General features: G+C 42.1%; 1 protein-coding gene and 1 long non-coding RNA gene across 2 annotated transcripts in view; one reads left to right on the forward strand and one right to left on the reverse strand.

Annotated features, from left to right (window-relative positions):
• LOC113744744 (macrophage mannose receptor 1-like) overlaps positions 1-5,978 on the forward strand; it is a 320,504-nt gene extending 314,526 nt beyond the window's left edge. The window contains exons 2-6 of the mRNA XM_027275679.1: positions 2,539-2,729; positions 3,024-3,243; positions 4,421-4,762; positions 5,058-5,155; positions 5,355-5,978. Coding sequence (XP_027131480.1) covers positions 2,539-2,729; positions 3,024-3,243; positions 4,421-4,762; positions 5,058-5,155; positions 5,355-5,489 — 986 coding nt within the window. The 3' untranslated portion in view covers positions 5,490-5,978. The remainder of the gene's footprint in view (positions 1-2,538; positions 2,730-3,023; positions 3,244-4,420; positions 4,763-5,057; positions 5,156-5,354) is intronic.
• The window catches only part of LOC113744746 (uncharacterized), a 31,066-nt gene that overhangs the window by 2,254 nt on the left and 16,569 nt on the right, over positions 1-12,243 (reverse strand). The gene's annotated exons all lie outside the window — the stretch shown is intronic.

Genomic DNA, 12,243 nt, shown 5'->3' on the forward strand with positions numbered 1-12,243 from the left:
GAGGCTGCATTGTCACTTTACCTGTTACAAATGTGTACTCCAAGTTGAATATGAAATGGTGTGTTGATCATTGTCCCTCGAGAGCAGCCGCTTTTGAAGACAGTTCAGAAAACTGACCATGACTGGACTCTGCAAACCTCTGAGCTGAGATGAATTCATTCTCTGTCTCTCTGCTCATGCTGTCCCTCAGCGGTCACGAGCCCCTTTACAGGGACCGCCCACAAAAAATCCTGATAAACATGGTGACAAACTGTTTGAACTTCTGACCCACTCTCACGATAGATCATTCAATAGTCTTTTTCACGTGAATGTGTTCTGAAAAAATCTCAGAATGATTCACCAGACGTTGTAGCATACATAACCTGGATCACCGTGGACGATTGTGGAATAGGAAACCAAAAAGAGTAAATGATTCTGCATGAAAACCAAAATGATAAAATGTTGTTCTAAGCGTTGATGATAAAGATGGTCCAACAACCGTGTGAACGTCAAGTTCCCTCCCACATTCAGTCCTTAGAGCACGTTATTCTCGAAGTCTGATGGTCAGTCTGGAGCACTGTGGTTCCTCCTGAAAACCATTCCTTAAACATCGTTTGAGAGACATGGAAGGCTGATACAGTTTAATACAGGAATCACCAAGCCGTCCTTCTAGGTGGAAAGTTGTTCGGCGAGCCTGACCGTCAGATGGTCCTGGCAGCAAGATGGTGACGAGCGTCCAACTCAACCTCAGTGACCAAGCGCAGCTGTCATGATCGGAGCTACGTTCCTAATGGAATGTTTGGCCTGGACATTGCCCTCGGTGTCTCTGATTGTCCGGCTGGAGCCAGAGGAGACAAAACAAGAGACGGGCGGAACCGCTGTCGTCCTGTGGTTCACGTGTGATGCTGACACGTTTGAATGATTGTCGTGGGATTCTGTTGTGTCTTTCCGGCTGAGTCATTCCTAATTTTGGATCGCCCAGTTGTTGACGTGACATTCTAAACCAGGTGGTAAATAATTATGTAGTAAATATGAATACTGATAATACCTCATGCTAACCGGCTAAAACCTGGACGTAGTTCCGTGACGTACCCCGCAACTGCTAAACCTGACGTGTCTCTTGTGACCATATCTAGTGGCCAGCCCTGCCTAAGAGCTGGTCTTGCGACTTACAGTGACTTTTCGACCACGTTGCCATCCGCGGGACGTCACAGAGACACGTCCCAGGTTAACAGTCTGGGGGCGTCACAAGACTAGTAGTGTTAGTTGCGGACGTCAGGCACTACGTCCAGGTTTTAAGACAGTTCTCCGGCGAGGAGTCACTGTGTGCAGACTACGTCCAGGTGTTCGTTTGACTAGTTGCCGGGGACGTCACGAGAGCTACGTCCGAGGTTTTTTGGACAGTGCTTTGGTTAGGGGACGTCACGGGACCTAGCTCCAGGTTTTAGACAGTCTGTCGGGGACGCACGAGACTAGTCCAGGTTTCTTCTCTAAGACAGTCTGCTGGGCACGTACACGGACGACTACGGCACAGAGTTTGTACAGTCTGTGGGGGAAGTCACACAGAGACTACGTCCAGTTTTAGACAGTCTGCGGGAGTCACAGAGACTAGTCCAGGTTTTTAAACCGTCTGGGGGACGTCAACGAGAATACGTCCAGGTTTTAGACAGTCTATTTTTGGGGACGTCCACGGACTACGTCCAGGTTTTAGACAGTCTGCGGGGAGTACGAAGATCTACGTCCAGGTTTTAGACAGTCTGCCGTGGACGTCACAGAGACTACGTCCAGGTTTTAGGCACGTCTGGGGGACGTCACGGAGCATACGTCCAGGTTTTTGACAGTCCTGGGGACGTCACAGGACTACGTCAGGTTTTAGACACGTCTGCGGGGACGTCCCGAAGACTACTCCAGGTTTTAGACAGTCTGCGGAGGAACGTGCACGGAGCACTACGTCCAGGTTTTTAGACAGTCTCGCCCTTTTTTTCCGGCAACCCGTCACACCACGGCCTCCGACATATCCGCCGTGCAAAATGTACTTAAAGTCTGAAAAGTAAAAGTACTCATTAACTTATGCAATGTACTTATTAGGGCCCGAGCACGACACACACTGTTCGAACACTGAACGACGTTTAAAAGTAAATCGCATTTCCGACGGCCCATATCCCCTCGAAAACTCACGACGATTTCCCTACCCCCCCAAAGTCGGGGGTTAAATTTCGCATTTTGGGGGTCTCGCACATGGTGGCTCGACAGCGTCACCTAGATGTGTGTTTTTGGACGTGCCCCTCGCCACAGTTTCATCCACAAGTACGAAAAATGGAGTATGTATGTAACATGCCGAGACGCACAAAAAAGTCTCTCGGTGACCCGGGCTGCAGTGAAGCGTACGGCGTCCAATCTTTGCCAAAGTTGGATGTTTTGTGTTTTTGGGGTCATTTCCAGGGGTCGCATTTGAACGAACTCCTCCTAGGGATTTTATCTTTTTATTGCTGCTTGCAGCTTTAATTCTATCAGTTATTGTAGCACAGGTCTAATCCATATCCATGTCTGTCACTACAGGGCTGTGTGCTGTCTCATCACATGCTGGACGTCAGTACCATTTTGTTTATGAGCTGAAGACCTGGACTGAAGCTCGGAGTTACTGCAGAGAGAAATACACAGACCTGGCTACGATAGACAACATGGAGGACATGAACACCCTGAACAGCATGGTAGATCTGAGCAAGATGGCCGACATTGAATACAAGCACGTGAGTTCACTTCTGTCTTTGTTTGTGACAGTTTTAAACGTGGTGGAAAGTTAAAGACCGACCTTCACCTGAGGCAGACTTTAAGTGTTTTCCCCATGTGTCACCTGTACTACAGTATCTTGACCAACACTGACAAAAAGTAATTTTCAGGTATTCATGGTATTTTAAAGCTTGTAATATCTTGGTAATAAAGAAATATTTATTTGATATTTAATTATTTTTTTTGCCTTGAGGAGCTTGAAGTCTTATTTTACAATTGAGGTTAAATAAACACAAATGAAATGTTTCTTTCAGCGTGCATGGATAGGGCTGTACGATGACCTGGACAGCTGGAGGTGGTCACTGTCGAACAAAGGTTTCTACAAACAAGGGGAGACTGAGTTCAGACGATGGGCTGAGGGAGAACCAAACAATAAGGACAGTACAGAACACTGCACAGTCATGGTTCAAACTGGACTTTGGGCGGACGTCCCATGTGAATCGACCTCTGAGATGGTGTGCATGGATGTCAAAGGTGAGAATATTAACTAGAGAAGTTAAGAAAATACCAGTTCAGTTCTGACTTCTCCCCTTCTTTGCTTTTGTTTGTCTCTTTGCTTTTAATATTTGGTCCTATATATTATCAGCCAATGAATCAAACAAACTACCCCTCATACAGGTTGATTTAAAGAGCTTTCCAGATGACTGACAAGATGATGATAAAACACAAGAAGCAAGACAATAAAAGAGTAAACACACGAGAAATAGAAATGATAAAAATGTTAATAAAACCAGTGAGGTCAATAAAAATAGATTTTCTATATTCATATGCAGATATCTGTTTATAGAGATGAGATGAAATGTGTCTCCTTAATAATTCACACATATAAAGCTGTTAACCGGTTAGGGACAACCAGATTGATGCTGGCGTTACTGGAAATTCACTTCATGGCTCAGTGGTAGAGTGGGTCGTCCAGTAAGTTGCAATAGGTTGGCGGTTCGATCCCTGCCCTTGCTGCTCAAAAAAGATTGCCACAGCCAAGGTGCCCTTGAGCAGGGCACCGTAACCCCCAACATCCGCTCCAGTGAGCACTGTTAGATACGAGGCATCACTTGAATTTGTGTCAGTGTAATTACTCTCACTGCCAGAAGGGGGAGACAACAGTTCTGCTCCACAGGTTTGAATGATTGTTTTTAGTCCAAAGAGGTTAAATTATTTAGATTTTACATAAAATCAATATTACTTGTCCAGGGTGTACCCCGCCTCTTGCCCAGTGCCAGCTGGGTTCAAGCAAAACAAAAACAAAAAAAAATTAAAAACTGAATGAATGAATGAATTTCTGTTTCAGAACATTTTTTCTTCTTTCCTCTCCCATCAATCGTCTCCTGACCCCCCAGATTTATCTGGTGACCCTTTGGATGGACTCGACCCCTGGGTTGGGACCCACTGGTCTAAACTTATATAAGTGTATATAAAAGAATAGTTTAAAGTAGCTCTACCTGGAGCAGCTCCAACAGTAACATGCTGCTCTAACATTGATGCATCAATCTAATAATGTCACATAGAATCAGATGTCAGCCACAGGAGACTTTTAACTGCAGTACATGTACTTTGTTTTTTAAAACTTCAAGTACATTTTACAGCTAATGTGTCTGTACTTTTACCTAAATGAAATAAAGGATTTGTGCACTTCACTGTGCTCTGTTTTCAGGATCGGATGTGACATTTGTCCTCATCAACAAAACCATGACGTGGACTGAGGCCCAGAACTACTGCAGAACAAACTACACAGACCTGGCCAGTGTGAGAAACATGACAGAGAACCAGAAGATACAAGACCTGAAGGGTACGGAAGACAAAGTCTGGATCGGCCTTTTCAGAGACTTCTGGAAGTGGTCGGATGGAAGTAACTCTTCATTTAGGTACTGGAAAGTATGGGAACCTGATAACAAACGTTACACAGAGGCTTGTGTGGCAGTAAACTTTGGCCTCTCTGGGAAATGGGAGGACTGGAAATATAACTGGAAGAAGGAATTCATTTGCTACAGTCCACGTGAGTAATTAACCATGATTTGAATCATATTCATCGTATATTTGGATTAATGTTTAATTTAGTATCAAATGTTCCATAATGAGAATGTAACACAAACACTACAAAACATGAAGTAATGGACAGAAAATACTTTTTAACACTCAGGATGTTGATTTGTCATGAGATAGTTTGGATGTACTGACAGGTTTGTGTTGACTGAATGCTGAATGTAACTGCCACATTTTTCTCTGTCATTGTTTAACCTGATGAAATTCTGAGGAACGACAATATTATTGAACAGATTTGTTTTTTACAGCGTCTACAACAAAACGAGTGATCAAACTGCGTGTGTTGAAGAAGACCTCCGGTCAGGATTTGAATGACCCTGCTGTGAACGAGCAAATGTTAGAGCAGGTAAATCATGTTGGACCTGCTGTTAGAAACTGAACACGATCAGCTGATAATAAACCTGATCAGCCATCGTCAGTAATCAATACACAACCATTAATCCAACCAATACCAAAAAATGGAGCTTCCACATGAGGAAAATATTAATAACAAAGCACAATGTAATATCTACATGTGAGTGATTATGTTGAGTTTTGTCTCTCAGCTCAGACAGAGGCTGAAGGACCACGGCGTGAATCCAGACGATGTCAAACTGAGCTGGAGGAAGCAGGCGGATGGAAAGGTCTTCCACAAGGTGGAGAAGAAGACCGAGAAGAAGACAAAGAAGACTGAGCTCTAATGTTGAATCAGCTGCGTCTGTTTTCCTCAAAGTCCTCGTGTAACAGATCAGAACAGATCATGAACAATTAGTCACAACTGTTTGAAAAATCACTTATTCCTTTTAGTGATTTTTCAAACAATATTTGCTGGTTCCAGCTTCTCAGATGTGATGATCTGAAGCTTTTCTTTGTTATATATGATCATCAGCTTCATATCTTTGGCTGTTAGATTTGAATTCATCTCCTTTTTTTCTGACATTTTATAGATGAATTAATAATCAAATGAAAAAATTGGCAGATTAATTGATAATGATATTAACATCCGGTGCAGCCCTAAATCAGAACATCTCCAAACGAGATATAAATCGTTATTATGTCACCTGTGACAATTTCAAGCAAATTCCTTAAAGAAACTCTAAAATAAGATACAATAAGATGAAATAGATACTTAAAGATTGATCCATCAGAATCAGAATCAGAAGTACTTTATTAATCCCCGCAGGGAAATAGTTTTTGTTACCGCAGCTCCCGGTAAGTGATAGCAAGAAAAACAATAGTAAGAAAACAAAACTTTAACAATATACCCTATACAATATCCTATTTTAAACAATATATACACACTATATACACATGTATAAATAAATAACAGTTAAATAGAAGCAGTAACAGTAAAAAAAAACAAAAAAACAAGTAACAGTGAGATATGAGATGATTTAGTTTTTGAAATAAATAACAGTTAACAGTTCAAATAATCAAATTATCCAATCAAAAGATTGGATAAGATGTGTGACTTTTAGATTAGACTAAATAACATACGGGAAGATTAGATTAGATATTGTGAGATGAAATGTGATGTAAGGTTATATAGTTTTAGATTTGATAAAACACTGTACGATTAGACATGATAAGATTAGATGAGATACACTATCAGATGTGATACGCTTAGATTAGATGAAATGGAGAAAATACCAGAATGAAATAAAAATTTACTTTTTAAAAAGAGCATTTGAAATGAAAATGTGTATTGTGAAATCAAAATAATGTCTAATAAAGTTTAGTCTTTATGAAAATGAATGATGAAAGTAGATTTTTAATCAGGAGTTGACTTTAATACTTTCTTCAGTTATTGAACTGGGTTCATTGATTGACCTGTTTGCCTCCTCTAACAGCCTCTGTGATCTACAGCCGTCTAGATTTACAGTAAACAGTGGTGGAATATAAGAAAGTACATTTACTCAAGTACTGCACTACAGTACAAATTTGAGGTAGTTGTACTTTATTCATTCCAATACGCTGGGTGACGCTATTCACCTCTACATTGGTTTAGATAACTCTATTACGCTGGTGACGGATTGGGCAGATCTGCCTAAAAGTCTAAAGTGTTATATCTCTGTGAATATCTCAGAAACGGTTTATGATAGACAGATGTGCGGTGTGTCACTGTTACGACCCTGGCTCTTGGGAAGCAACACAGGTGACAAAAAACAACCAATGCAGCTAAAGTAACTTTTATTGTAGCCAAAAGTCAAAACCAAGGAGAACAATGAAGACAAAAGGTGGAGGCTGGTGGAACTGCAGCAGGCCAGGCTGCAGTGTGAGACAGAGAGTGTGGGTGGAGCTGCCCAGAGCTCTTAAAGGCCTCCAAACAGATGAGGAGGAGCCTCTGATCACCTGAAAACTTGGAGAGATTAGAGAAAACTTGGAGAGATTAGAGAAAACTTTGAGAGATTAGAGAAAACTTGGAGAGATTAGAGAAAACTTGGAGAGAACTTGGAGATTAGAGAAAACTTGGAGAGATTAGCCTTGGACATAACAGTCACTATTAGAGAAAACTTGGAGAGATTAGCCTTGGACATAACAGTCACTTAGAATAGAATTGAAAGCTTTTATTGTCATTGTACAACAGACATACTGTACGCACAACAAAATTACAGGGGGCTTCAACAAGGTGCTGATCCTAATATGGGATAAAACCACAATATAAATACAAATACAATGCTAGAAATGTAGATGCTATATACAAAAATATGTAGGGTATTCATAAAATATGAATGCTGCATCATCACAGGAAGTTTGGTGAAGGTAAAGTTATTGCACAAGAGATTTTTGCACGTTGGGGGGCTGGTGCATGTGTGCATTCAGGATGGTGATGGCTTTGGGAAAGAGACTGTTCCTGAGTCTGGTTGTCTTGGCTCTAATGCACCTGATGTTTCCTTCAGGAGAACAAGGACAGAAGATAATCAACATTCTCCATGCCATGTGTTTGACCACCTAAATGAATCAGCATCAGTTCAAGTGTATGCTATATTTAGTGTTATAGCCAGAAAGTTCAGCTCATTTCCATTAAAGGAAGTAAAGGGTCGGAATACTTCCTCCACCGCTGCTTTGACCTGAACACAAACAGAATGATTTGAATGTTTTCCTGATCGGATGAACTGCCGACTTGTCCAGGGTGTACCCCGCCTCTCCTGTCCTCCGTCATGATGAGGATAGGCTGCAGCCGCCCCGCGACCGCCACGTCTTAAGACTGAATGTAAGATGATATAAAATAGATTCTCACATTTTGTGAATCAGGCCACAGCGCACAGGGTTACACTGAACTTTAGGGTCCCCCACCTCCCAAATCTGACTTTAACCCCTGAATATATCACCGGCTGCAAATAACAAACCATCATTCACTGCAGGAGGAGTCAAACAAATATGTAAGCATGTCTGATGGAAACAAGATAACAAAAAATGAAAATAAATGATGATTTGACTAATATGAAAATTACTGTTCTGAATAGGTCAAACGACACAGAGGTCGTCTTTAACCTGATCATATATTTCAACTGTCACGAGTCTGAAGTCACAGAATAGAGAGCGCCAACGAAGATGGACGTACTTCTCCCACGTGGCAGCATCAGGCAAGTGTTTTGATATGTTTATATGTTTTATATTTTTGATCACAGTCACTGAAATCGCAGTAGATACAAAACTTGTTATTTAACTTTCTATATATGATGGAGGAGTTCATTATATAAGGGATTCATCAGCGTGTGCAGAATGTGACTTGATCAGGAGGTTTCCATTGAACGTCTACGATTAAAAGTAAATCTCTCCTCAGAGATGCACTCCTGTGTTTTAGTTGTATAACCCTCTCACCTGATGACCTGGATTTTATGATAGTCTACAAACAAACTGCTCAAAGACGTGTCATCAAACAGAAGTCCTGATTTGGAGTTTTAATATGACTGGTCTGACAGGGAAACAAAAACTGTCTGAATTATTGTCAGTAAATTAAAGGGCCCACCAGAATCACCAGATCAACTGAGTCTAAACTGATTTGATATTTTGGAGCCGGGAAGAACGCGTCGTGAAGACGTACAATCTCATGACGACTTCCACATCACAGTGCGACTTTAGCAGCCAGGAAAGTGACGAAGAAACGCTTTGAACTATTTTCCTGAAATCAATACACTTGTAAACCAAAACAGGATGTGTCTGCTTTAGAAATGAACTTAAGGGCTGACCTGGAACAATGTCTGGAAAAACAATGATCTGAATAAAGTTTAATTCAGCTGATAACGTCATTTCAAACTTTCCATGGGTAAACGTGTTGATCAGACACATACAAAGAGATCTCACACTCAAAGCTTTTTAAACAACACACTGATAGGATAAACCACTGAGTGTGTGAGTGTGTGGAGAGAGTGTGGTGTGAGAGAGTGGTGTGTGTGTGTGTGTGGTTGTGTGTGTGTGTGTGTGAGTGTGTTGTGTGTGTGTGAGGGGTGTGTGTGGTGTGTGAGAGAGAGTGTGTGTGAGTAGAGTGGTGTGTGTGTGTGTGTGTGTGTGAGTGTGTGTGTGTGTGTGTGTGTGAGAGTGTGTGTGGAGAGAGTGTGTGTGTGTGTGGTGTGTAGTGGGTGTGTGTGTGGGAGTGTGTGTGTGTGTGTGCGTGAGAGTGTGTGTGAGAGGTGTGGTGTTGTGTGTGTGTGTGTGTGATGTGTGTGTGTGTGGGGTGTGTGAGGGGCGTTGGTGTGTTGTGTGTGAGTTTGTGTGGTGTGTGGTGGTGGTGTGGTTGGGTGTGGTGTGGTAGGTGTGGTGTGTATCTGTGTGTGTGTGTGTGTGTGTCTCTCTCTCTCGGGGAGGAGGGGTGGGGTTGCCGTCCTCTTGTCCACAGGTGCCAGTGTTTCTCATCACGTTACATGTTGTTGCCCTCTGCACGTTGCCCCTGGTGGATCTGCCCTGTCTGACCCAGGCTTTAGTCTTTTTGTGGTTACTCAGTGGAGGAAGAAGTACGCGATACTTTTAACTAGTATTATTAGCAAAATGTACTTAAAGTGGAAAAGTAAAAGTACTCATTAACTATGCAATGTACTTATTAGGGCCCGAGCACGACCACACTGTTCGAACAGAACGACGTTTAAAAGTAAATCGCATTTCCGACGACCATATTCCTCGAAAACTCACGACGATTTCCCTACCCCCCCAAAGTGGGGGTTAAATTTCGCATTGGGGGTCTCGCACATGGTGGCTCGACAGCGTCACCTAGATGTGTGTTTTTTGGACGTGCCCTCGCCACAGTTTTCATCCACAAGTAAAATGGAGTATGATGTAACATGCCGAGACGCACAAAAAGGCTCTCGGGACCCGGGCTCAGTGAAGTAGGCGTCCAAAGTACGGAATTTGCAAAGTTGTGTTTTTGTGTTTTTTGGGTCATTTCCAGGGGTCGCATTTGAACGAACTCCTCCTAGGGATTTATCTTTTTATGCTGCTTGCAGCTTAATTCTAATCAGTTATGTAGCACAGTTCTAATCCATATCCATGTCTGTCACTACAGGGCTGTGGTGCTGTCTCATCACATGCTGGACGTCAGTACCATTGTGTTATGAGCTGAAGACCTGGAGGACTGAAGCTCGAGTTACTGCAGAGAAAATACACAGACCTGGTCACGATAGACACCATGAGGACATGACACCCTGAACAGCATGGTAGATCTGAGCAAGATGGCCGACATTGAATACAAGCACGTGAGTTCACTTCTGTCTTTGTTTGTGACAGTTTTAAACGTGGTGGAAAGTTAAAGACCACCTTCACCTGAGGCAGACTTTAAGTGTTTTTCCCCATGTGTCACCTGTACTACAGTTACTTGACCAACACTGACAAAAAGTAATTTTCAGGATTCATGGTATTTTAAAGCTTGTAATATCTTGGTAATAAAGAAATATTTATTTGATATTTTTATTTTTTTTGCCTTGGGCTTGAAGTCTTATTTTACAATTGAGGTTAAAAACACACAAATGAAATGTTTCTTTCACTTGCATGGATAGGGCTGTACGATGACCGGGACAGCTGGAGGTGGTCACTGTCGAACAAAGGTTTCTACAAACAGGGACTGAGTTCAGACGATGGGCTGAGGGAGAACTAAAAAATAAGGACAGTACAGAACACTGCACAGTCATGTTTCAAACTGGACTTTGGGCGGACGTCCCATGTGGACCTGCTATGAGATGGTGTGCATGATGTCAAAGGTGAGAATATTAACTAGAGAATTAAGAAATACCAGTTCAGTTTCGACTTCTCCCCTTCTTTGCTTTTGTTTGTCTCTTTGCTTTTAATATTTGGTCCTATATATTACAGCCATGAATCAAACAAACTACCCCTCATACAGGTTGATTTAAAGAGCTTTCCAGATGACGACAAGCTGATGATAAAACACAAGAAGCAAGACAATAAAAGAGAACACACGAGAAATAGAAATGATAATGTTTAAAACCAATGAGGTCAAAAAATAGATTTTCTTATATTCATTGCAGATATCTGTTTTATGAGATGAGATAAATGGTGTCTCCTAATATACACACGTTAAAGCTGTTAACCGGTTAGGGCAACCAGATTGTGCTGGCGTTTCTGGAAATTCACTCATGGCTCAGTGGTAGAGTGGGTCGTCCATTAAGTTGCAATAGGTTGGCGGTTCGTCCCTGCCCTTGCTGCTCAAAATTGCCCAGCCAAGGTGCCCTGAGCGGGCACCGTAACCCCAACATCCGCCAGTGAGCACTGTTAGATACGAGGCATCACTTGATTTGTGTCAGTGTAATTACTCTCACTGCCAGAGAGGCACGTTCTGCTCCCACGGTTTGTATTGTTTTTGTCCAGGGTATTTTTAGTTTTTATTCTTACTTGTCCGGTGTCCCGCCTCTCCCCGTCCGCTGTTCAGCCAAAACCAAAAAATTAAAACTGAATGATGAATGAATTCTGTTTCAGAACATTTTTTCTTCTTTCCTCTCTCCCACAATCGTCCCTGACCCCCTCAGATTTATCTGGTGCCCCTTGGATGGACTCGACCCCTGGGTTGGGACCCACTGGTCTAAACTTATATAAGTGTATATAAAGAATAGTTTAAAGTAGCTCTACCTGGAGCACGCCAACAGTACATGCTGCTCTAATTGATGCATCAATCTAATGAATCACATAGAATCAGATGTCAGCCACAGGAGACTTTTAACTGCAGTACATGTACTTGTTGTTTTTTAAAACTTCAAGTACATTTTACAGCTAATGTGTCGTTACTTTTACCTAAATGAAATAAAGGATTTGTGCACTTCACTGTGCTCTGTTTTCAGGATCGGATGTGACATTTTGTCCTCATCAACAAAACCATGACGTGGACTGAGCCCAGAACTACTGCAGAACAAACACACAGACCTGGCCAGTGTGAGAACATGACAGAGAACCAGAAGATACAAGACCTGAAGGGTACGGAAGACAAAGTCTGGATCGGCCTTTTCAGAGACT

This window comes from Larimichthys crocea, unplaced genomic scaffold (assembly GCF_000972845.2).
Source record: "Larimichthys crocea isolate SSNF unplaced genomic scaffold, L_crocea_2.0 scaffold148, whole genome shotgun sequence".
NCBI lineage: Eukaryota > Metazoa > Chordata > Actinopteri > Sciaenidae > Larimichthys > Larimichthys crocea.